Source organism: Oncorhynchus kisutch, linkage group LG11, assembly GCF_002021735.2.
Source record: "Oncorhynchus kisutch isolate 150728-3 linkage group LG11, Okis_V2, whole genome shotgun sequence".
Classification (NCBI taxonomy): domain Eukaryota; kingdom Metazoa; phylum Chordata; class Actinopteri; order Salmoniformes; family Salmonidae; genus Oncorhynchus; species Oncorhynchus kisutch.
The window spans coordinates 46,749,728-46,775,415 of record NC_034184.2 but is presented as its reverse complement, the minus strand read 5'-3'; the positions used below and the strand labels follow the sequence as shown (position 1 = coordinate 46,775,415).

The 25,688-nt window shown below is 41.5% G+C and overlaps 1 protein-coding gene and 1 pseudogene across 1 annotated transcript; both read left to right on the top strand.

Annotated features, from left to right (window-relative positions):
- The first annotated feature begins 1,862 nt into the window (after positions 1–1,862).
- Positions 1,863–15,906, top strand: LOC109899605 (tubulin--tyrosine ligase). Its single transcript, XM_020494982.2, has 7 exons — positions 1,863–2,707; positions 3,306–3,384; positions 3,512–3,744; positions 4,000–4,135; positions 4,329–4,598; positions 4,797–4,940; positions 11,346–15,906. Exons 1-7 carry the CDS (start codon positions 2,539–2,541, stop codon positions 11,548–11,550), a joined length of 1,236 nt encoding a protein of 411 aa, XP_020350571.1. The 5' UTR covers positions 1,863–2,538; the 3' UTR covers positions 11,551–15,906.
- A 4,087-nt stretch (positions 15,907–19,993) lies between these two features.
- On the top strand, positions 19,994–25,271 carry LOC109898828 (DNA-directed RNA polymerase I subunit RPA2-like; annotated as a pseudogene).
- Positions 25,272–25,688: the final 417 nt, after the last annotated feature.

The following is a 25,688-nucleotide window of genomic DNA, read 5'->3' as shown; positions in this document are numbered from 1 at the left end:
GCTGCATTTATTTAAGATGTAAAACAAATAAATTACCTTAGTAAGTGCCAAATAAATCAACTGGGTTGAAATCATCTTAAATTGGCCAAAAATCAACAAAGAAAAAAATAAATATGTGAACATTTATGTGAAAGTGTGTTTTACTTGTGAATTACTTGTCCGTTTGTTTAAATGCCATTTTAAAAACAATGCAGCTGTAGTCAGACACAGCGGCCAAACACAGCAAAGGTTCCAATTGTCTTTCCACCATTTATTTTTTAGATGGTGAATTTTACAAACACTTCAAATTAAGTACAGTATGTGTTTGGTGTAATTCTTTCTCAGACAAGGTGAGTTTTATCAATATATTTGTCTCAATTTACCGAAATGCTAATTAGCAACCTCAGCAAGACTACAAATTCCTGCAGGAAGCTCATGCATATCATCTCTAGCCAACGCTTTCAGCTTCGTTCATTAGTGCGATCAGATACCTGTGCCTAATCCATGTCGAATCCATGTGCTGTATTGAAATAAATACTTTTAGATTTGTGTAGATTGTTGTGAATTGTTAGATGCTACTGCACTGTTGGATCTAGGAACACAAGCATTTCTCTAGACTCGCAATAACATCTTCTAAATATGTGTATGTGACAAATACATTTTTATTTTGAATTGAATAAAGTGTTTAATTTCTCTGTCTTGGCTAGCCACTGACTACACTTGAACTAGTTAGCAGAGTAGTAGATAAATAATATTTTTGTATTACTTAGCCTAGATAATTGTTTGTACAGTATGTCGACTCTGGTGTCTATTTCAGACCTTATGACATTTTTCAAGAATGAGCATTAAAAGGGGAGAAGACTGCTATAAGTCTGGCCATGTGAAGAAGTGCAGCTATAGTTAGGGGGCAATTTACCGGTTTGGTGAAGGCCAGCATGAGGGATAGTGTATCCTGTGTCGGTGAGTGTAGCTATTAAGTTTGCGCATTTTAGCAATACAATGCGTTCTATGCAGCTGTTAACATTCTACAAGGAAAGAGACACGTAATATTGCACTACAATAGTTTGGGTTAAGACAAGTTACTATGAGTAAGGGCAAACATCATGATAAACTGGGTCTGAATAAGACATCCGATTATCACTTTGCATGTAGAATATTTGGTTTTATTATATGGATCACGCGTTATCAAACATCACACTCCCTCGTCTGATTGGTCGAATTTGTGGCCGTGGTAACTAGTGACGACTGCTAATGTGCTAGTCGGAACTAGGAAGTGCTGAAATATGCGACTTGCTAACTGGTTGTAGTTATACACGTGCCACGTTCAAAAATGAGGCTGGTATTTAATCGGATGTATAAATATGACACCCTTTTAAATAATCCAACGACCTAGAAAAGCACTCATCGTTAAAAAAGAAGAAAAAAAAGAAAAGCACTCATCGCTCAGCATTATTTACAAAAATAATAAGACGTTAATGCCGTAGTAGTACATTTTCTGTGAAAATCACTACAATACATGTGCTTTAGCTAAAACCCTGGCCTGGCTAAACTATCTAGCTACTAAAAATAAAAAATAAAATAACAAATATACACAAACATGAGTAATAAAAAAAATAAACATATCTAGCAATTACCTCTAAAATGGGGGTCCTCACCGGGATATGCAGTACATACACATTTCCGTTATAAATTGCTGTTGTTATGAGGAAATATACCGTTGAAATCTAAATATAACTGTTGATTTTGAATCTGCAGAAGGTATTTAATTTAATTACCTTAAGTGAGGTACCAGAATATAAAGACTACAATAACCACAACTGTGAACTCGGAAATCTCCGATTTACTCCAGCGCGTTCAAGACAACTGGGAACTTTGGGGGGAAAAACAAGCTCCGCCTGTGAACAATCGTTTGAACCGTCATCGAAGTCGAATTCCAAGTCGGAAACTCTCGCATCTTTCAAGAGCGCAGTCTTTCCGGTATGAACATCATCGACGTCATGATTTGAGCTCTTATTTTTCGACTTCCCAGTTGTCTTGAAAGCCCCTTAAATAACCTTTACTGGAAAATGTGAATCTCTTTTCATTGGTCGTTGTTTTGTCTCCAAGTTAAACAGCTAAAATCTTAGTAAAGTACCAGTTTACATAGATAACGATTTAAACAACACTTAAGAAATATATTCAGCTACGTAACATTAGCAAAGCAAGCCAGATAGGAGAAGCCAGAGGATCTCAGCCAGACGTGGGACCAAGTAACGTTAACGTCGTTAGTCAGGCACACCCTAAATCTGGGCACCCATGATTGAAACGTAACGTCAGGCGAGAGTCATGCAACATGAAGTAGTTTGGACTTTTGTGATCTTGAAAGACATTCACTAGCAACAAGAACATGCGAATCACTTTTTTCAGAACCTGGATATGACTGTCTCATCATGCCACAGACACATCCGTCCGCGAGATAGCGTTTGCCAGCCAGTCTGCTAAATTCAATAGCCACACCTGGGCTAGCTAGCTAATAATTCGTTTTGTTGTGTGCTTTTGCACATATACTATTGTTGTAATATGAATGCACCGATGTATACATTTGTCGCAAGAGACGAGAACAGCACCATTTATGCTGAAGTCTCCAAAATTCTCGTCGCAACTGGACAATGGAAGAGACTGAAAAGGGATAATCCCAGATTCAATTTGATGTTGGGCGAACGGAACAGACTGCCATTTGGACGGCTTGGTAAGAGTAGCACTTTTGGCATACTCAGTAAATGGTTTTGCATGGCTTTGAATACCTTTTGTTGGAGTGTCAGTATTCTTGTTCTCACCCACAAATTGAACCCATGAATTGTGTCGCATGAAACAGCTAATGTAGAGATCTATAATGTAGGCCCATAGTAGATACACACACACCACCAGTACTATTATGGAACTCACTGCATCGTTCCCAGCCTCCTTGTGAGTCTAACCAGGACTGCTGCATTTTCTGCATTATACAAAGTACAAGAAAGTTATTCCCTTATACCACTAATAATGTTCCTTAAATTTTTTTTTTGTGGCCCACCCGTTTCACTTTACGATTCATATTTTGGGCTTGACTATCCTGGAGCCCATAGTCTAGACTATATTGGCTACTATGTTACGAAATGTAAACCTTATCCTGGTGACGTCACTGAATCACATCCTCTGCGGATAAGTAAGAGAATGCCACAAGTAGGACACATTGAAGTTTGACTACAGAGAGGGAAAAGGACCAGACACGTGCAAAATGCTTTCCTGTGTTTACACCGCCCTATTGTCATCACTTTTTTCGTCATGTGTTTGTATATCCTCCATAGGTCATGAGCCAGGACTGCTGCAACAGGTGAACTATTACAGAGGAGCAGACAAGTTGTGCCGCAAAGCATCTTTAGTCAAGTAGGTATTTGAACTTTGGTATTGAAAAGCTTTGTGTAATAATTTTCACTCTGATCCTGTAACTTACACTTAAATTCACACTGATGCTGTAAATATCATCAATATCCTTTTTCTTTACATTATGCAGGTTAATCAAGACTAGCCCAGAGCTTCCAGACCCCAGCAACTGGTTGCCTGAATCCTACATCATCTATCCTACTAACCTAAATACCCCCGTCGCTCCTGTAAAGAATGGCATCAGCCACCTGAAAAGTAACCCCAAGACAGATGAAAGAGATGTTTTCCTGGCCTCTTATCACTCAAGAAAGGAAAGCGGAGAGGGAACAGTGTGGATCGCTAAGTCATCTGCTGGAGCAAAAGGTACATCCCAGTCATCACGTCTGAAAGCTCTGGTTTCTATTGATAGCTAGTACTGCTAGATACTGTAGTCGTTGGGCACTATGGGGAAAATATGATATTGTTGCCTAAAGAATCTATTTTTTTAAGTTAATGCTTGCCTCATGTTTTTGGAAGTTTCCTTGGACTGCCCAGTGAGTTACAAACTCTTTATTGGCAAAATATGTATTCCAAGGATTGTATACAAAGATTAGGCTTGGGTTGGTTTTCTTGTTCCAGGTGCTGGAATTTTGATATCCTACGATGCAAATCAATTGCTGGAGTTCATTGATAATCAAGGGCAGGTTCATGTCATTCAGAAGTACCTAGAAAGACCACTACTGCTGCAACCTGGCAACCGTAAATTTGACATCAGGTAAGCAGCTGATACTAATATTTTTGTGAGTGATAGCACATCTGTGTGTTTATTACATATTTATTACCAACAAAATACCATATAGCCTTATAAATACACAATTCGGGCTGTCTGAGGAACAGTAACAGAAGCAATGTTATTGCTGGGGTTTTGCCCAGTAGTCTTTAACTCTGCGGGTTTGTATTGTTCTTAGGAGCTGGGTGCTCGTGGACCATCAGTACAACATCTACCTTTACCGGGAGGGAGTGCTGCGGACGGCCTCGGAGCCCTACGACAGCTCCAACTTCCAGGACATGACCAGCCACCTGACTAACCACTGCATCCAGAAAGAGCACTCCCAGAACTACGGCCGCTACGAGGAGGGCAATGAGATGTTCTTCGACGAGTTCCGGCAGTACCTGCTGAGCACCCACAACATAGCACTGGAGAGCAGCATTTTACCTCAGATCAAGCAGATCATAAGGTAGCTAGCTACTTTTCATCCTGTGCTGTGATGTTTGTGTTTTACTTAATTGAAGATGGAAAAATACCCTTTTTTGTAAGATGACCTTGCAAACATGACCTTTCCCTAACATGCATAGTTCTACAAATAGCTATGTACAGGTATTTGCTACACCACTACTCAGACTCCTGACAATGGTTGTTCTGTCTGGTCTCCTAGGAGCTGTTTGACATGCATTGAGCCAGCCATCAACACTAAGCACCTGTCCTATCAGAGTTTCCAGCTCTTTGGCTTTGACTTCATGGTGGATGAAAGCTTCAAGGTGTGGCTGATCGAGATCAATGGAGCTCCGGCCTGCGCACAGTCAGTATTATTTTATATCCTTTTCCTCCTAGTGGTCATATACACATATGCAGTGCATTCAGAAAGTTTTCAGACCCTTCCCTTTTTCCACATTTTGTTACATTACAGCCTTATTCTTAAAATTGATTAAAAACATTTTTTTAACTCATCGATCTACACACAATACCCCCTAACGGCAAAGTGAAAACAGGTTGTTTGAAATGTTTGCACATTTATTAAAAATAAACAACAGAAATACCTTGCTTACATAAGGTTCAGACCCTTTGCTATGAGACTCGAAATTGAGCTCAGGTGCATCCTGTTTCCATGGATCATCCTTGATGTTTCTACAACTTGATTGGAGTCCACCTGTGGTAAATTCTATTGTTTGGACATGATTTGGAAAGGCACACACCTGTCTATATAAGGTCCCACAGTTGACAGTGCATGTCAGAGCAAAAACCAAGCCATGAGGTCAAAGGAATTGTCCGTAGAGCTCCAAGACAGAATTGTGCCGAGGCACAAATCTGGGAAAGGGTACCAAAAAATTTGCAGCATTGAAGGTCCCCAAGAACACAGTGGCCTCCATCATTCTTAAATGGAAGACGTTTGGAACCACCAAGCCTCTTCCTACAGCAGGCCGCCCGGACAAACTGAGCAATCGGGGCCTTGGTCGGGAAGGTGAACAAGAACCCAATGGTCCCTCTGACAGAGCTCCAGAGTTCCTCTGTGGAGATGGGAGAACCTTTGAGATGATCCAAGATGGCGTTTCAGTAGGATGTGTGTATTTGTTGTTTTGTTTCCGTGTCTTATCCCGTGTAAATAGCCAGTCTTTTTCGTATATCTCTTAATCTCACTTTCTATCTACGAACTAAATATACTTTCCTGCAACCCCCCTCACCCAATTTGGTACGGATCTGCTATTTTTATTCCTTATAACTGGAACTTCCATCCGGAGCTAGCCAGCTAACTAGCTACTAGTCTTTGTTAGCCACGGGCTAGCGGTCTTCACCTTTTTGCCGGTCATCAGCTAGCCTTAGCTCAGACAACACCTGCCAGTCTGCACAGCACGATATCAACTCGGAGCATATTGGACTGCTTCTCTCTACCAATATTACCAGATTCCTGCCGCTCTGGATCATTACACCGGATCATCGCAGCTAGCTAGCTGCAAACGAGGGGCTACTGTTAGCTAACGCCTCTGTCCCGAAGCAAGCACCAGCTAGCCTCGAGCTAGGACCATATACCAGCTAATTCTAGGGCTACAATACCTCCTGGCCTGGACCCTTTATTGTCGACATGGAGCCAAGCTGATCCATCACGACTGGACTGCCGACAGGCAGGCTATTCTGTTACGATGTCACCGAAGTAGAGGTCGACCGATTAATCGATATGGCCGATTAATTGGGGCCGATTTCAAGTTTTCATAACAATGGGAAATCTGTATTTTTGGACACCGATTTGGCCGATTTTTATATATATATATTTTTTATATATATTTATTATTATTTACACCTTTATTTAACTAGGCAAGTCAGTTAAGAACACATTCTTATTTTCAATTAGGGCCTAGGAACGGTGGGTTAACTGCCTCGCTCAGGGGCAGAATGACATATTTTCACCTTGTCAGCTCGGGCGATTCAATCTTGCAAACTTACAGTTAACTAGTCCAACGCTATAACCACCTGCCTCTCATTGCACTCCACAAGGAGAGTGCCTGTTACACGAATGCAGTAAGCCAAGGTAAGTTGCTAGCTAGCATTAAACTTGTCTTATAAAAAAACAATCAATCATAATCACTAGTTAACTACACATGGTTGATGATATTACTAGTTTATCTAGCGTGTCCTGCGTTGCATATAATCTGACTGAGCATACAAGTATCTGACTGAGCGGGGGTAGGCAGCAGCAGGCTCGTAAGCATTCATTCAAACAGCACTTTCGTGCGTTTTGCCAGCAGCTCTTCGTTGTGCGTCAAGCATTGCGCTGTTTATGACTTCAAGTCTTATCAACTCCCGAGATGAGGCTAGTGTAACCGATGTGAAATGGCTAGCTAGTTAGCAGGGGGTGCGCTAATAGCGTTTCAAACGTCACTCGCTCTGAGCCTTGGAGTGGTTGTTCCCCTTGCTCTGCATGGGTAACGCTGCTTCGAGGGTGGCTGTTGTCGTTGTGTTCCTGGTTCGAGCCCAGGGAGGAGCGAGGAGAGGGACGGAAGCTATACTGTTACACTGGCAATACTAAAGTGCATCCAATAGTCAAAGGTTAATGGAATACAAATGGTTTAGAGGGAAATAGTCCTATAATAACTACAACCTAAAACTTCTTACCTGGGAATATTGAAGACTCATGTTAAAAGGAACCACCAGCTTTCATATGTTCTCATGTTCTGAGCAAGGAACTTAAACGTTAGCTTTCTTAGATGGCACATATTGCACTTTTACTTTCTTCTCCAACACTTTATTTTTGCATTATTGAAACCAAATTGAACATGTTTCATTATTTATTTGAGGCTAAATTGATTTTATTGATGTAATATACAGTGGGGCAAAAAAGTATTTAGTCAGCCACCAATTGTGCAAGTTCTCCCACTTAAAAAGACGAGGCCTGTAATTTTCATCATAGGTACACTTTAACTATGACAGACAAAATGAGAAAAGAAAACACTGCCATGTTGATCTGAGCCTTGCTGTTAGAAAACCACATTAGTGTCCGACTTCCGGCTGTCACAGATGCACCTTGCCCGTCTTTACTCCCCGACTTCCGTCTACAGTCACTAGCTAGCTAGCTATCTTCTTCTTCTCTGATATCATGGAGGTCTGCAAACAATGGTTTAAGTGTATTTCCTCACCTATTGTGCTGGAATGTACGATCAATCATGATCTTCCCAATTCTGTACTACCATGAAAATAAAATAAAAGCCTAATAAATCCCTACTAACTTCTACCACACGCTCCCCTCCCCAACACCCTACCCCATTAAAACGTGATCTACAGTGGGGCAAAAAAAGTATTTAGTCAGCCACCAATTGTGCAAGTTCTCCCACTTAAAAAGATGAGAGAGGCCTGTAATTTTAATCATAGGTACACTTCAACAATGACAGACAAAATGAGAAAAAAAAAATCCAGAAAATCACATTGTAGGATTTTTAATGAATTTATTTGCAAATTATGGTGGAAAATAAGTATTTGGTCAATAACAAAAGTTTATCTCAATACTTTGTTATATACCCTTTGTTGGCAATGACAGAGGTCAAACGTTTTCACAAGGTTTTCACACACTGTTGCTGGTATTTTGTCCCATTCCTCCATGCAGATCTCCTCTAGAGCAGCGATGTTTCGGGGCTGTTGCTGGGCAACACGGACTTTCAACTCCCTCCAAAGATTTTCTATGGGGTTGAGATCTGGAGACTGGCTAGGCCACTCCAGGACCTTGAAATGCTTCTTACGAAGCCACTCCTTCGTTGCCCGGGCGGTCTGTTTGGGATCATTGTCATGCTGAAAGACCCAGCCACGTTTCATCTTCAATGCCCTTGCTGATGGAAGGAGGTTTTCACTCAAAATCTCACGATACATGGCCCCATTCATTCTTTCCTTTACACGGATCAGTCGTCCTGGTCCCTTTGCAGAAGAACAGCCCCAAAGCATGATGTTTCCACCCCCATGCTTCACAGTAGCATGGGGGTGGATGAGTTGCATATTTGGATGCAACTCAGCATTCTTTGTCCTCCAAACACGACGAGTTGAGTTTTTACCAAAAAGTTATATTTTGGTTTCATCTGACCATATGACATTCTCCCAATCTTCTTTTGGATCATCCAAATGCTCTCTAGCAAACTTCAGACGGACCTGGACATGTACTGGCTTAAGCAGGGGGACACGTCTGGCACTGCAGGATTTGAGTCCCTGGCGCCGTAGTGTGTTACTGATGGTAGGCTTTGTTACTTTGGTCCCAGCTCTCTGCAGGTCATTCACTAGGTCCCCCCGTGTGGTTCTGGGATTTTTGTTCACTGTTCTTGTGATCATTTTGACCCCCACGGGGTGAGATCTTGCGTGGAGCCCCAGATCGAGGGAGATTATCAATGGTCTTGTATGTCTTTCATTTCCTAATAATTGCTCCCACAGTTGATTTCTTCAAACCAAGCTACTTACCTATTGCAGATTCAGTCTTCCCAGCCTGGTGCAGGTCTACAATTGTCTTTTATACTGATAACAAGTTCAAACAGGTGCCATTAATACAGGTAACGAGTGGAGGACAGAGGAGCCTCTTAAAGAAGAAGTTACAGGTCTGTGAGAGCCAGAAATCTTGCTTGTTTGTAGGTGAACTTATTTTTCACCATAATTTGCAAATCAATTCATAAAAAATCCTACAATGTGATTTTCTGGATTTGTTTTCTCCATTTTGTCGGTCATAGTTGAGGTGTACCTATGATGAAAATTACAGGCCTCTCTCATCTTTTTAAGTGGGAGAAGTTGCAAATTTGGTGGTTGACTAAATACTTTTTTGCCCCACTGTATTAAGTTAAAATACGTTTTCATTCAGTATTGTCGTAATTGTCATTATTACAAATACATTTAAACAATCGTCCGATTTAATCGGTATCGGCTTTTTTGGTCCTCCAATAATCAGTATCGGCGTTGGAAAATCATAATCAGTCTACCTCTACACCGATGAGCCATCTGCTAGCCCCAGCCCGCTAGCTTTTCTGAACGATGTGTCCCCTGCTCGCCTAGCATAGTAGTGACTTGCGAACGGCACATGGCTCACCTATTGCTGCTCTTTGGACCCTATGATCACTCTGCTACACAGCGGATGCCCCCTGGACTGTTTCAATAACACAGTACCTCATTTTGTTTACCTGTTGGCCGCAGCCTTGAACTCAGGTCCGGTATGTACCTAACTGACCCACTCTGCCCATTCATCGCCAATGACCCGTTGTCTTAGCACTCCTGATTATTATTATTTATTTAATTTGTCCGTTATTTTACCAGTTAAGTTGACTGAGAACACGTTCTCATTTACAGCAACGACCTGGGGAATAGTTACAGGGGAGAGGAGGGTGATGAAAGAGCCAATTGTTCACCACTTGTGATTGCTTTATGCCTCTCTCTAATGTCAATATGCCTTGTCTACTGCTGTCTTGGCTAGTTCTAGTTGTTTTATTTCCACTCCTATTCCCCAGCCGCTATCGTTTGTTGACTTCTGTAACTGTAAAAGCCTTGGTTTCATGCGTGTTAACATTAGAAGCCTCCTCCCTAAGTTTGTTTTATTCACTGCTTTAGCACACTCTGCCAACCCTGATGTCCTTGCCATATCTGAATCCTGGTTTAGGAAGGCCACCAAAAATTCTGAAATTTCCAACTACAACATTTTCTGCCAAGATAGAACTGCCAAAGGGGGTGGAGTTGCAATCTACTGCAAAGATAGTCAGGTCTCTGCCCAAACAGTTTGTGCTTCTACTTTTAAAAATCCACCTTTCCAGAAATAAGTCTCACTGTTGCCGCTTGTTATAGACCCCTTCAGGCCCCAGCTGTGCCCTAGACACTATATGTGAATTAATTGCCCCCCCCCCATTTATCTTCAGAGTTTGTACTGTTAGGTGACCTAAACTTAGATGACCTAAACTGGGATATGCTTAACACCCCGGCCGTCCTACAATCTAAGCTAGATGCCTTCAATCTCACACAAATTATCATGGAACCTACCAGGTACAACCCTAAATCCATATAAACATGGGCACCCTCATAGATATCATCCTGACCAACCTGCCCTGTAAATACACCTCTGTCTTCAACCAGGATCTCAGCGACCAGCAAATTGGTTGCAGTCTATCATAGTGCCATCCATTTTGTCACCAAAGCCCCATATACTACCCACCACTGCGACCTGTATGCTCTCATTGGCTGGCCCTCGCTTCATATTTGTCGCCAAATCCACTGGCTCCAGGTCATCTATAAGTCTTTGCTAGGTAAAGCCCCGCCTTATCTCAGCTCACTGGTCACCATAGCAGCACCCACCCATAGTACGCACTCCAGCAAGTATATTTCACTGGTCATCCCCATAGCTAACTCCTCATTTGCCTGCCTTTTCTTCCAGTTCTCTGCTGCCAATGACTGTAACGAATTGCAAAAATCACTGAAGCTGGAGACTTATATCTCCCTCACTAACTTTAAGCATTCTGTCCAACCGAGAGGTTTGGGTAGAGTAATTATTTTGAAAATTGTTTGTTCCATTGTTCAAAGCTTAGAGGGCTATGTTAACCTCCCATGTTAGGTTTAATTCATGTTGTGTCTTTTGATCACTGACGTCCAAGTGAACCTAAATGTGCTTGTAAAATTGTCCTTTGAATCATTGATTTGTCCAGGTATAATCTCACTAAGCCTGATTTAAGGGGTATCTTATTAATTGCACTCTCTCTCCATCCTCTAGGAAACTCTACCCGGAGCTATGTCAAGGTATCGTGGACATAGCCATCTCCAGTGTCTTCCCACTGAACAATGATTCCGAACCACGATCATCTTCCTCCTCCCCCGCTCCTTACTCCTCCTCCCCCTCTTTTTCCACTCTCAACTCATCCTGTTCCTCTCCGAAACTGAGAGGATCCCTCCACGTGGGCCCATTCACCCGGTTGTAAGTCCCTCCTCTGCTTCAGAAGTTCCAACCTCTGCCCTCTGCTCCTCACTCCTATGCTTTTCCCGAGATGTCCCACAGGCCAGGAAGCTTTGCCATCTCATTGGTTCTTGCATGGCAAGTTGTCTCGAATGGGAATACCCTTGTGATTGACTGAAGATTGTGTGACTTTCTCGTATGTGCTACCACATTCTCCTCCCCATACCCCCACAGTGGAAGCGCATTTCAGAGGAAAGCCTGGACAGGCATGCAGAAAATGAATGTGTGTAGACTTGGTGAATGTTCGGATGGTGATGAGGATTAAGATGAATTGGCGACAGGCTGACAGATTTGGGGGTCCCAGAACAAGAAGCTTCCCTTGTGAACCAGTGCTGCCACTGAGGCGACCCTAGACTGTGTATGGACGACCTCTGAAGATGGAGGGGACGCTTCACTTATTATACAGACTTTAGTGCCTTACATCTCCACCCATACCCCCTTAAAGATGCAACCTGTCGATTTTAGCATAGCGCCTCTGCTACTGCGTGTGTTATGTGAGCCTGTGTATTGTCGATCAGGCAAGTGTGTATGTCTGTGTGGTCTAGTCTTTTTTTTTCTTTTTCTGGGTTTGGAGATCTTTGGATTTTATCCACAAAAGTTAGCATTATCAGGGGAGGGAAAAAAACTTTCCTGCATCTTGATATGAATACCTGACATTGCCTATAAATCATTCTTCATATCATGGTTATTGACAAAGCCCCAGAGTTTTTTTGTTGTACTGTATTTTAAGAGGATTAAAGCAGAAAATAGGCTACATTTTATTGCTACTGTAATTGTATTATAGCTATTTGATAGCTGTTATTCCAGGCTCGCTGTGTAGTGTTAGCTCTTCCATTTTGACAGACTTTTATTCAAGTTCATTTAGTCAGTGTTGTTCATTCAGTGTACAAAAGATTCCTAGACAGACTACTCCTTTTTCCTCTGTCAACAAAGAGCATTTGTGGAAGGACTAGAGATAAACCTCCCCTGTTTAATTTGAGACTAGCTTTGCAACTTCCGAACATTTCAACCCATTTGAACCTTCTAAAGGTTCTACCAGTCAAACCGTTACACGGTTATGCATGAGGATCTCCACTACAGCTGTAGATCTGTTTTTGTTTGTGATTTTAATAGAGATTGCATGCCGGTGTGGAAGCATGTTACTGTGTCTGTTGTGTGTCATAATGCAAGTAGGCCGACTCTCCCTTTTGCCTCTAATACTGATAGTTCTTAGCCAAGAGCTGCCTTTTTAAAATGGTCTATTTCATAGAAAGTGAGTTTCTTGTTAGTTTTTGTTTGCTTCCTTGAAAACCTGTAGTAAACAAACTACTTTGTCAACGCAAGTATAATTTAATTTTTTAAAGGATTTTTAGACTACTAGCGCTGTTGGTTATGGTGTTGCATAGCTTCCATAATATTACGTGGAGTTGTAATGCATGCATGCAAACAAGTAGTTTTTCCTGCCCTTGTCTGTCTGTTAAACTGTAATATTCAGTGTAGACAACCTGACCACGTTCAGTTTACAGAGGCTTTGGCATTATTGCCCACAGTTAACTCTTAGATTAAGTTACTTTGTCCAATGTTAAAATTTATTTGAAGTATTAGTTAGTCCCTTAAAAGGGGCAATCCGTAGTTGAAACAATAACAAAGTGCATCTGTTTCGGTAAAAGGCTAAGGGGATGCGGCTGGAAAAAATGTAACCACTCTCAAATTCATAGACCGAGCTATGGATGCAAGGACTGACCATCCATGATATCAACATTATAGTTTTAACCATGTTTTTAGGCTATTGTTTGTTTACATGTACTTTGTTTACAAACATTGGAGTAAACCAAGCTTATACACTACTTGAAACAGTATGTGGACACCTGCTTGTTAAACATCTCATTTAAAAAATCATTGGCATTAACATGGACTTGGTCCCCCCCTTTGCTGAAATAACAGCCTCCACTCTTCTGGGAAGGCTTTCCACTAGACTTGAAGTATGGACTCGTCACGGCACGGCACATACACTACATGACCAACAGTATGTGTAGACCTGCTCGTCAAACATCTCATTCCAAAATCAGGGGCATTAATATGGAGTTGGTCCCCCCTTTGCTGCTTTAACAGCCTCCACTCTTCTGGGAAGGCTTTCCACTAGATGTTGGAACATTGCTGCTGGGACTTGCTTCCATTCAGCCACAAGAGTATTAGTGAGGTTGGACACTGATGTTGGGCGATTAGGCCTGGCTCGCAGTTGGCGTACCAATTCATCCTAAAGGTGTTCGATGGGTTGATGTCAGGGCTCTGTGCAGGCCAGTCAAGTTCTTCCACACAGATGTCAACAAAACATTTCTGTATGAACCTTGCTTTGTGCACAGGGGCATTGTCATGCTAAAACAGGAAAGGGCCTTCCCCAAAGTTGGAAGCACAGAATTGTCAACAATGTATTTTATGCTGTAGCATTAAGATTTCCCTTCACTGGAACTAAGGGGCCTAGCCCGAAGCATGGAAAACAGCCCCAGAACATTATTCCTCAGACGATTATTCCTCCAAACTAAAACTTTCAAATCCAAATGGATTTGGGCAGGTAGCGTTCTCCTGGCATCTGCCAAACCCAGATTTGTCCGTTGGTCTGCCAGTTGGTGAAGCGTGATTCGTCGCTCAAGAGTCCAATGGCGGCAAGCTATACACCACGCCAGTCAGCACTTGGCATTGCGCATGGAGATCTTAGGCTTGTGTGCTGCTGCTCGACCATGGAAACCCATTTCATGAAGCTCCCGACGAACAGTTCTTGTGCTGACGTTGCTTCCAGATACAGTTTGGAACTCTGTAGTATGTGTTGCAACCAAGGACAGACACTTTTTACACGCTTCAGCACTTGGCGGTCCAGTTCTGTGTGCTTGTGTGGCCTACCACTTCAAGGCTGAGCCATTGTTGCTCTTAAACATTTCCACTTCACAATAACAGAACTTACAGTTGACCGGGGCAGCTCTAACAGGGCAAAATTTTTACGAACTGACTTATTGGAAAGGTGGCATCCTATGACTGTGCCATGTTGAAACTCACTGAGCTCTTCAGTAAGGCCATTCTACTGCCAAGGTTTGTGTATGGAGATTGCATGGCTGTGTGCTCGATTTTATACACCTGTCAGCAAGGGTGAGGCTGAAATAGCTAAGTCAACTAATTTGAAGGGGTGTCCACATACTTTTGACTATATAGTGTATTTTGGGTTCTGATGGGATACGACAGTTGAACTTAACTCATGAGGCATGTGCAAGTTATATTCTTCAAGAACCAATGGGTTCAACTGCAGACTGCCCCTTTAACCACTACCTCTTCTCTTCATTATCACACATTTTCAAATATTTTAGTTGGTCATGCTTCAACATGTTTTGAGTCAAACACCGCTTAAGGGACAACATTGGCACATTTATATTTTAATCCGTATCTTATGTTTACAAGATTGCTATGGGGAATGATGTACGGACAAGTGAATGACTCTTTGATATGCACATGGTCAAAACATACAATGGCTATGAATTATATTTTATAGTAGTTGCTGTTGAATGTACAGTTAGATTGTATATCATAGGGGCAAAAATAAAGGTTTGTTTCTAGATTATTTTTTTTTTTGGTAAGAGCTAAACTTTATTATTCAACATATTGGAAAATATCCAAAGACAATTATCAGTATTATCAAAATGAGGGAAATGTCTTTCAAGCCAAGGGAAGGGGTGTCAGTGGGAATTGCCTCTTGATGTTTGGAAGATGCAATAAACCTCCAGCATATTTCATTTGTTTGATTGTAAAAAGATACATTTGTCTATTGCTATCTGGTCTGTGTGACTGTTAATTGTTCAATCTCTTGTAATGTCTGGTTCTCCTCAGTTTATTTGCACTGAACTTTTCCCATTTTTAATTACTTGCATTATCATCGTATTTTAGTTGAAAAATTGCTTTTATGTCTAAAATGAATGTCATTATTTTCCCCCATAGTATTACTTATCTAGCTATGAATGTGAGTTTTAGGTATTTCAAGGCCTTTAAAGAGCAATGTGTAACTTCCTTTGAGTACCGCCATGGGAGACAAAGAAGTGACTTAAATCTGTCATTATCAAACATTTTCACTAAACCAAGGCAGCCAAGAAAAAAGAAATCCGTATAAGACATAACAGCAACATTGGCACATTTGAAATGTTAATCTCTCCTCCAGTCAACAAGGTTTTACTGTACTGTATGTAGTCAGAGGAATGCCTATGATGTTTTTTTTTTTCTTCAGCTAATGTTTCTCAAACTCTTGCATGAAAACTTGATTGGATAAAAAATGTATGTAGAATAAAATGTATTGTTGATCTGAGTCTCCTGACTTCTCTTGTGGTGTAAAGGTGATATAAGTGGTGATATAAGACCCAGGGATGTACACCAGATATAACATGAAACAAAATAATATACAGTACTAGTCTAAAGTTTTAGAAACCTACTCATTCAAAGGTTTTTCTTTATTTTGACTGTTTTCTACATTGTAGAATAATAGTATAGACATCAAATCTATGAAATCATGTAACCAAAAAGGTGTTAAACAAATCCAAATATACTTTATATTCTTCAAAGTAGCTACCCTTTGGTTTGCACACTCTCAACCAGCTTCACCTGGAATGTTTTTCCAATATTCTTGAAGGAGTTCCCACATAGGGACAGCAGTGTAGCCTAGTGGTTAGAGCGTTGGGCTTGTAACCGGAAGGTTGTAAGTTCAAATCCCCGAGCTGACAAGGTACAAATCTGTCGTTCTGCCCCTGATCAGGCAGTTAACCCACTGTTCCTAGGCCGTCATTGAAAATAAGAATTTGTTCTTAACTGACTTGCCTGGTTAAATAAAGGTAACATTTTTAAAAAATTAATAAAATATGAGATTTTTCTTCACTCTGCGGTCCAACTCATCCCAAACCATCTCAATTGGGTTGAGGTCAGGTGATTGTGGAGGCCAGGTCATCTGATGCAGCACTCCATCACTCTCCTTGGTCAAATTTATACTCATCAGATGAAAGGACAGATTTCTACCAGTCTACTGTCCATTGCTTGTGTTTCTTGGCCCAAGCGAGTCTTATTGCTGTCCTTTTAGTAGTGGTTTCTTTGCAGCAATTTGACCATGAAGGCCTGATTCATGCAATCTATCTGATTCACGCAATTTATTTACTAACTCTATTTTATCAATGTACCAATCGGGCTTCAGGAAGAAGCATAGCACAATTATAGCAGCCATGAAGGTTTTAAATGATATCACTGAAGCCATTGACAAAAAACAGCACTGTGTCTAATTTTTTATTGATCTCTCTTTTGATACAGTTGATCATGCTATACTAAGGCAGAGATTGTCGAGTGTAGGTTTTTCAGAGCATGCAGTTGCATGGTTTGCTAACTATCTGTCTGATGGAACTCAGTGCACTCAATTTGATGGGCTTATGTCTTACCAGCATTTGCAAATAAATTCATAAAAAAATCCTACAATGTGATTTTCTGGATTTGTTTTTCTCATTTTGTCAGTCATAGTTGAAGTGTACCTATGATAAAAATTACAGGCCTCTCATCTTTTTAAGTGGGAGAACTTGCACAATTGGTGGCTGACTAAATCATTTTTTGCCCCACTGTGTGTGTGTATATATATATATATATATATATATATATAGAACGAGAGAGAGAGAGAGAGAGAGAGAGAGAGAGAGAGAGAGAGAGAGAGAGAGAGAGAGAGAGAGAGAGAGCGAGCTATTTGGTTACAATGGAAATCATCTTTGATACTGGTCATTCCATTTCTATCAACACATTTCTCACCTCTATGAATCTTCAACCAAACTTAAACGATCACTTTCAAAAAGACAGCTTGGATTTTGTTTTATAGCTCACTCACTGTGCAAGCCGTCCTTTTAAATTACTTGACCTTTCACACTTCTTATTACGACAAGTGTATTTCCTCGGCGCATGTGGAAAACAAGAAAAAGCCAACTTTTCACATGCAGGCTTTAATGTGCTGAGCTTTGGTGTATTAACACAACTTTTCACCTCATAAATGTTTTATATGCAACAATGGGTCGATATTACATAGAAACAAGATGTTATTTTACCGTAACTGTTTCTCGAAAAACATTGTCCTTGTCAGCCAATTAGTTAGTATTAGTGGGAATCTATTTACGCGGAGAGAATTTATGGAAAGACAACTTTGAGGTTTCAAGCAAGGAATATGACTGTTATAAAAGCTGTACCTAGTGGGATAAAATCTTTACTTCAGAATAATGCATATTTTGGAATATCTCATATTGTAAGCGATATCCAGTTGAATGGCATAGGTTTACGAGATAAGTTATTCAACAATTGTTTAGGAATATTTTATACAGGAAGTCTATTCCCTCCGTGATATTTTGTTGGACTTCATCGTTTGATGTAACTGGCGCCGTGCTTTGCTCACTCCACACACATTTATGGTGACCAATAAAGTAAAGGAGATCTCCTTTAAGATTATCCATAGATTCTATCCGTGTAATTGATTTCTAAATATATACCTGCTGTTACCAGTGAATGCAGTTTTTGTGAACTAGAAATGGAATCTATTGAAAACTTATTGTCATTGTTTATATAGTGAAGTGTTCTGGACTGATGTAAAACTATATATTGGCAACAAATTGCATATAACAATTTAAATATCTAAGTTTGACATTATTTTACTACACTGATTCCACAATTGAACGTGAGTATGTCATAAATGTCTTTATTTTATTAGGAAAAAATGTCAAACAAACCAAAATGTATGAAGAAAAATGCCATTTTCTTATTTGGAAAACTATTTAGAGTCATTAAAATGTATACAAAACATAATGTCTAAAAAATGTATTTGCTACATGTCTGTATTTGAATTCATGTGGGTTTGTATTTTTTCTCTCCTATTTGTGGAATCCCTCAGCCTGTTCTGTTTATGTTTTGCATATTACCGTTTAATAAAACGTTTTAAAACAAGGAAAGAAAGAAGAAAGAAAAGAGAACGTCAAAAAGCATGTATTTTGCATCGTAGTGGAAGAACACTTACATTTTTTTTTACTGAACCAGGCTTTGGCATATCTAAGGAAAAACAACGTTTCGCTTTTCAGGACCTAACGAAGGCTCATGTTGAGTCGTTTGACCAATGAGTTTCAGATGGTCTGTGTCGTGCTGTGCAGGTAACGTTAGGTGCAGTGGGAAAATCAGTGCTGTGTAAACTGTGCCCCTTCAAGCACAATGTTTGAAGTAGCTAGCGGTTAGCTAATATAATAGTTAGACCTACTGATATGAGTGTCCTGCAGCAACGTAAGAAAACACGATTTTGTTTGAGGAAGTCACTGATATGTATTTGCGAGAAAGTTACCTAGTTAATTGTTACCTGATTGTCTTTAAAAAATAAAAATAAATTAAGGATTCAATTCAATTTGATGTCATGCTCCCCAGTACGCCACAAAATCTGACCCAAATACTGTTACCTTCCAACTTTGAGCTGATGTTCACTGTGTTCAAGTTAGCTTAGCTAACGCAGGAACTTGGTTGTAGTTATCGTCTGTCATTTAAAACCATGTGGTTAGATGTTTTAGAGTTTGTGAAATGTTGGTTTTCTATTTTCCTTTTCAGGCCATTCCTCCGTTGGAGTTTATGCTTAGAAATGACCGGATCAGCTTGGCGTTAGCGGAGGCCACCATCTATAAACGAGTGGTGGGCAAAGGGAGCATCTGCCGGGACCTGATCGTGTTCCCATCAGAGTGCAGAGGGAAACGCTTGTGGTTAGCTTGCCAGTAGACCCAACCATTCCATATCCGGATCTACCCCATTCATAGACGTTAACCACTTTAGCCCCTATAGACGATAGTGTATTCTGGTCGGGCGCTCGTTTTGACCATTAAAACGCATCTTTTGAGAAATTATTGAAGAAAAAAATAGGTTAAATTACTACACACATTTGATAGGTTTAGTGTTCCCACACGTCCATATCTCCATGTTACAGTGATTGTTTATGGAAGACAGGCTAACTGTGAATTAGCTATATAGCGTGCTACGAACACCTGTGTGTAACGTTAAGCATAACTGCGGACCTGTAGTTATTCAACTGGAGGAATACAGTTGATCTGTCCAAAACTGCTACAGTAAGTGTATATATATATATTTTAAATATTATTTATGCTGAAATGAAAGATAAGCGGCATAAGAGCATAGGTTTCAACAAATATTTCCCAAGCGATAATTATTGACGTTTCTAAACGTTAAATCCCAGCGTCGGAATTGTATTTCTCTCAAACAATTTTGGGCGAAGCTAACCGTTGAAAATCCGATTGATAAGGAGGGTTTTCTAGAGCTAATCCGGATTGTACTCTATATGACTGTCAAGACACGGTTTATCTATACTCACAACACTTGCCCATTGTGATGAATTTAAGTTTTGAGCTGTGATTCATCACAGACAGATGTCAACTGGTCCGTGAATGGGATTCCCAAAGCCATCATCAAGCAGTCCCTGGGCCAGGTGTCCATCATGGTGAAGTCTAGGCTGTGTAACCTGCATGGGCTCCCTCCCAAAGAGCATCACAAGGAGGCCGAGGTAGGAGAATGGCATGCTTCCTACCCCACACTTTTTATGTCTTACTTTACATTGTTTAGATTTCAATATCTCTCCTTTTCTCTGTCACACTCTCTATCCTCATTGAAACAGGGAATGGGTGGTTATTTTGGGAATGGGATCTAGAAGGTTATTCGCATGCTGATCATGCCAAGGAGGAACTACCCTATTCCTATGTCAAGACCCAAGTGGAAGAACAGAGGCTAGGGATACACTCCATATGGTAAGCAAGGTAGTTAATGTAGAGTATGTGGAGGGTGTTTATGTACCAGCTGAACATTGCAGTGTTGGAGTATTTAAGATGTAAGTAGCCTAACATTGATTTGACATTTTAGTCATTCAGCAGACACTCTTACAGGAGTAATTAGGGCTAGGTGCCTTGATCAAGGACGCATCGACAGAACCAGCGACATTTCGGTTACTGGGCCCAACACTTAACCGCTAGGCTACCCGCCGCCCTCATTATCACCTTGATCCAGACAGAAGATCAAGCTATGCTTTGTCTGTCTCCCCAGATATCACCATGCACTGTGTGAAGGAGGAGTGCACAGCTATCAATATGAACCTGCATTACCTGGATAACGGGACTGCGATGCTCAAATTCATCTACCAGAAAGAGCTCTTCTTCCTGCCCCTAGGTTTTGCACTGAAGGTGAAATGAAGCAGTGATATTTGGAACAGGAACATGCACGTGACTAGACCAGGGCGATATATCGAATTAATTTGATTAATTCAAATTTGTTTTTGCACAATATTCCAAATGCCTGTATCGCAAGAATTTGTTTTTATGAGCGTTCATGTCTGCTTGTTATCATGTCTTTTTGGTCTCGTCTCTTTCATTCCTTCTGTGCTGTGTGCATCTTCCATTTACATCAGCGATCTGAATATAATGACGAGATGCTCATGTCGCTGCCCTAACAATTAGAGCCGTTGACCCAAATGGCGGGAAGGCAGGCGACAAGCTTAGGTCCAAAATAAGCCTGTAGAAACGCATTGGGCTTATTTTGGACATATTTTTGCAAGAGTGAAGCCTCGCGCTTCTCCTCTTCCTCTGTTTACACACACACACCAAGCCCCTCCCCCTGCCACTCACACCAACACAGTTGAGAGATCACTTCATCTCTGACAAGCGGTTTCAACTCACTATTTGCATTTGAGGTTTGGTTCAACAGAATCGGTCATATGGATACAAACACATTGAGACATTATTTTCTCTAATAGAGAAGTTAACTTCTCTAACAATATCCTTCTTATGTCTCAGCTACTCAAATTGCACGCAGAGCAGACAGGAGTATTAAAGAATGTTGATTCTGGAAAATGTATGCTAGCAGCATTTTAGCCAAAGACTGTTCTACTTGCTGTCTAGTCTGTATTTTATAAATGTGCAATAAGCATAAAACACAATTTATACAAGTAATTGGCAACTCATTCTGAGAAATGAGGTAGGTCACTTGATTTCAACATCTGAACAAAGTGGAAAGGCTAGCATGCTGTTCAAACAGTTAGAGACGGACAGAAAGGTGTGTTCATAACAATTCAAATGTTCTCCCTTGTTAGCTAATCAATACATACAAGTTGGCTAAACTTGAAATATAAAGCACGTGGGCTTCTGCTTGAAAGATTGAGACCTGTGTTAATTTTCTAATGGCTGCTACAAGAAGTTAGTCATTTTTTATATATACAGACTTGAAAGCCAGATCATGATTATTGCAAAGACGCAGGTTCAATTATTTTGATAAAATAATTATACACTGCTCAACAAAATAAAGGGAACACTAAAATAACACCTAGATCTGAATGAATGAAATATTCTTATTAAATACTTTTTTCTTTACATAGTTGAATGTGCTGACAACAAAATCACACAAAAATTATCAATGGAAATCAAATGTATCAACCCATGGAGGTCTGGATTTGGAGTCACACTCGAAATTAAAGCATCCGCCAACTCCTGGACAGTGTGGTGCAACGTGGCGTTGGTGGATGGAGCGAGACATGATGTCCCAGATGTGCTCAATTGGATTCAGGTCTGGGGAACGGGCGGGCCAGTCCATAGCATCAATGCCTTCCTCGTGCAGGAACTGCTGACACACTCCAGCCACATGAGGTCTAGCATTGTCTTGCATTAGGAGGAACCCAGGGCCAACCGCACCAGCATATGGTCTCACAAGGGGTGTGAGGATCCAAAGAAATGCCACCCCACACCATGACTGACCCACCGCCAAACCGGTCATACTGGAGGATGTTGCCGGCAGCAGAACGTTCTCCACATGCACATTTGTGGCCTGCTGGAGGTCATTTTGCAGGGCTCTGGCAGTGCTCCTCCTTGCACAAAGGCGGAGGTAGCGGTCCTGCTGCTGGGTTGTTGCCCTCCTACGGCCTCCTCCACGTCTCCTGATGTACTGGCCTGTCTCTTGGTAGCACCTCCATACTCTGGACACTACGCTGACAGACACAGCAAACCTTCTTGCCACAGCTCGCATTGATGTTCCATCCTGGATGAGCTGCACTACCTGAGCCACTTGTGTGGGTTGTAGACTCTGTCTCATGCTACCACTAGAGTGAAAGCACCGCCAGCATTCGAAAGTGATCAAAACATCAGCCAGGAAGCATAGGAACTGAGAAGTGGTCTGTGGTTATCACTTGCAGAACCACTCCTTTATTGGGGGTGTCTTGCTAATTGCCTATAATTTCCACCTGTTGTCTATTCCATTTGCACAACAGCATGTGAAATTTATTGTCAATCAGTGTTGCTTCCTAAGTGGACAGTTTGATTTCACAGAAGTGTGATTGACTTGGAGTTATATTGTGTTGTTTAAGTGTTCCCTTTCTTTTTTTGAGCAGTGTATTATTAGTGGGGCTTAAATTTAGCCTAATTACACACACCCTGAATTCATTAGATTATTGCTGACTGTTTGAAATGCAGTGTATTTGAACTTTAATAGTACAACAGCTTCAAACATATATCGTGAATCAGCCATGAATTTGAAAAGAATCGATATGATTTTCAGGCCATATCGCCCAGCCCTACATGTAACATTTTATTAAAAACCTCTAGATTCGATGTCCGCACCCCTGCATAAACCAAATTAGCATAATACAAAAGTTACAGTTCATATAAGGAAATCAGTCAATTGAAATAATTTCATTAGGCCCTAATCTAAGGATTTCAAATGACTGGTAACACAGAGATATGCATCTGTTGGTCACATATGCCGTAAAAAAAAAAAAATGGGCCTCAGGATCTCGTCATGTTATCTCTGTGCATTCAAATTGCCATTGACTAACATGCAATTTTGTTTGTTGTCCGTAGGTTATGCCTTTCTATACTATAACCCCACCGCCACCATGGGCCACTGTTCACAACGTTAAAATCAGCAAACCGTTTGCCCACATGACACCATACACGTGGTCTGCGATTTGAGGCTGGTCAGACGTACTGCCAAATTCTCTAAAACGACGTTGGAGTTGGCTTATGGTAAAATTAACATTAAATTCTGTGGCAACAGCTCAGGTGGACATTCCTGCAGTCAGCATTCCAATTGCACATTCCCTCAACTTCTGACATCTAGTATTGTGTTGTGACAACTGCACATTTTAGTGGCCTTTTATTTATTAACATTTCAAGGATGATCAATGGAAACAGGATGCACCTGAGCTCAATTTCAAGTCTCATAGCAAAGGATCTGAATACTCATGTTTTAAGGTATGTTTTTAATTTTAATACATTTGCAAACCTGTTATTTCTTTGTCATTATGGGGTATTGTGTGTAGATTGAGGACATCTAATTGAATCAATTTTAGAAAAAGGCTGTAACGTTACAAAATGTGGAAAAGGGAAAGGGGTCTAAATACTTTCCGAATGCACTGTATATATTAAAATGAATAAGTGTTCTATTTAATTCTGTGTTTGCATGTTTAGAAGGAATGTGTAGATGAATGCTCATGGTTTCTGTCTTTTCCTACCAGATCCTGAACAAGTCATCATGAGAGAGGAACTTTGGTCGTGGCCGTGTTTACAAGACAGAGTTGGTTGAGAAGAAGGGTCAAACCCGGTGGTCCCAAGGTAATGGACAAACTGGATGCTGATGGTCTGCCCCCCCACCCCACCCCGTCGGCACCATGCTACAGTACTGAGACACCTTCTACAGCCACCTCAACACCGGACAGAGCTTTGTCAACTTCTATACTTGAGCCTGTCTCTGCTCTATGATAATGAGTCGGCCAGATGCAGCTGCTAATGCAATTTATAACCTGCTGTTTTCTCTCGCTTGCGTAGGAGTCAAGAAAACTGTGGTAGACAACATCAAGGTGTGCAGCAACGACGCTGGTTCAACCGCATCTGCAATACGGTGCGATGGCCCTGTAAACCCACCATCGGGGACAAGTTCGCCATCCAGAAGGGCATCCTGAACCGCCTGTGGCCTGCCGAGGACATGCCCTTCACAGAGAGCGGCATGACCACCAACATCCTGTCCAATCCCCACGGCTTCCCCTCCCCCATGACCATTGGCATGCTCATCGAAAGCACGGCTAGCAAGTCAGGCGCCCTCCACGGCCTGTGCCAATATACCACGCCCTTCACCTTTTCTGAGGAGAACTCGGCACTGGAACATTTCAGCAACATGCTACGCCGGCTACAGCCACTGTAGCACCGAGCGCCTCTCCAGCTGGCCTCAGCGGCCTTGAGCTGGATGGGGACATCTTCATCGGCGTGGTCTACTACGAGCGGCTACGTCACATGGTCTCCGACAACTTCCAGGTTCGGTGGGCGGGAGAAACATCCAGGGGGGCATCCACTTTGGGGAGATGGAGCGTGACGACCCCTGCTGGCGCACGGGATCTCATTGCTGCTCCACGACCACCTATTCAACTGCTCTGACTGCCTCAATCCTCAGGCCGACTCTTTTTCTCTGTATATATCAATGATGTTGCTCTTGCTGCTGGTGATTCTCTAATCCACCTCTACACAGATGACACCATTCTGGAAACAGCATCTCCAATACCAAATTTTATCTAGAATCGGCTTCCTATTTCGCAACAAAGCATCCTTCACTCATGCTGCTGAACATACCCTCGTAAAACTGACTATCCTACCGATCCTTGACTTCGGCAATGTCATTTACAAAATAGCCTCCAACACTGTACTCAGCAAACTGGATGTAGTCTATCATAGTGCCATCCGTTTTGTCACCAAAACCCCATGTACTACCCACCACTGCGACCTGTATGCTCTCGTTGGCTGGCCCTCGCTACATATTTGTCGCCAAACCCACTGGCTCCAGGTCATCTTTAAGTCTTTGCAAGGTAAAGCCCCGCCTTATCTCAGCTCACTGGTCACCATAGCAACACCCACCAGTAGTACCCGCTCCAGCAGGTATATTTCACTGGTCATCCCCAAAGCCAACTCCTCTTTTGGCCGCCTTTCCTTCCAGTTCTCTGCTGCCAACGACTGGAACAAATAGCAAAAATCACTGAAGCTGGAGACTTATATCTCCCTCACTGCCTTTAAGCAT

Excerpts from the sequence above, each read along its gene's own strand:
- LOC109899605 (XM_020494982.2), top strand. The coding sequence starts at position 2,539 with ATGAATGCACCGATGTATACATTTGTCGCAAGAGACGAGAACAGCACC. Across the intron at positions 4,599-4,796 it reads CAGATCAAGCAGATCATAAG|GAGCTGTTTGACATGCATTG; the intron begins GTAGCTAGCTAC and ends CTGGTCTCCTAG. Across the intron at positions 4,941-11,345 it reads GGAGCTCCGGCCTGCGCACA|GAAACTCTACCCGGAGCTAT; the intron begins GTCAGTATTATT and ends TCCATCCTCTAG.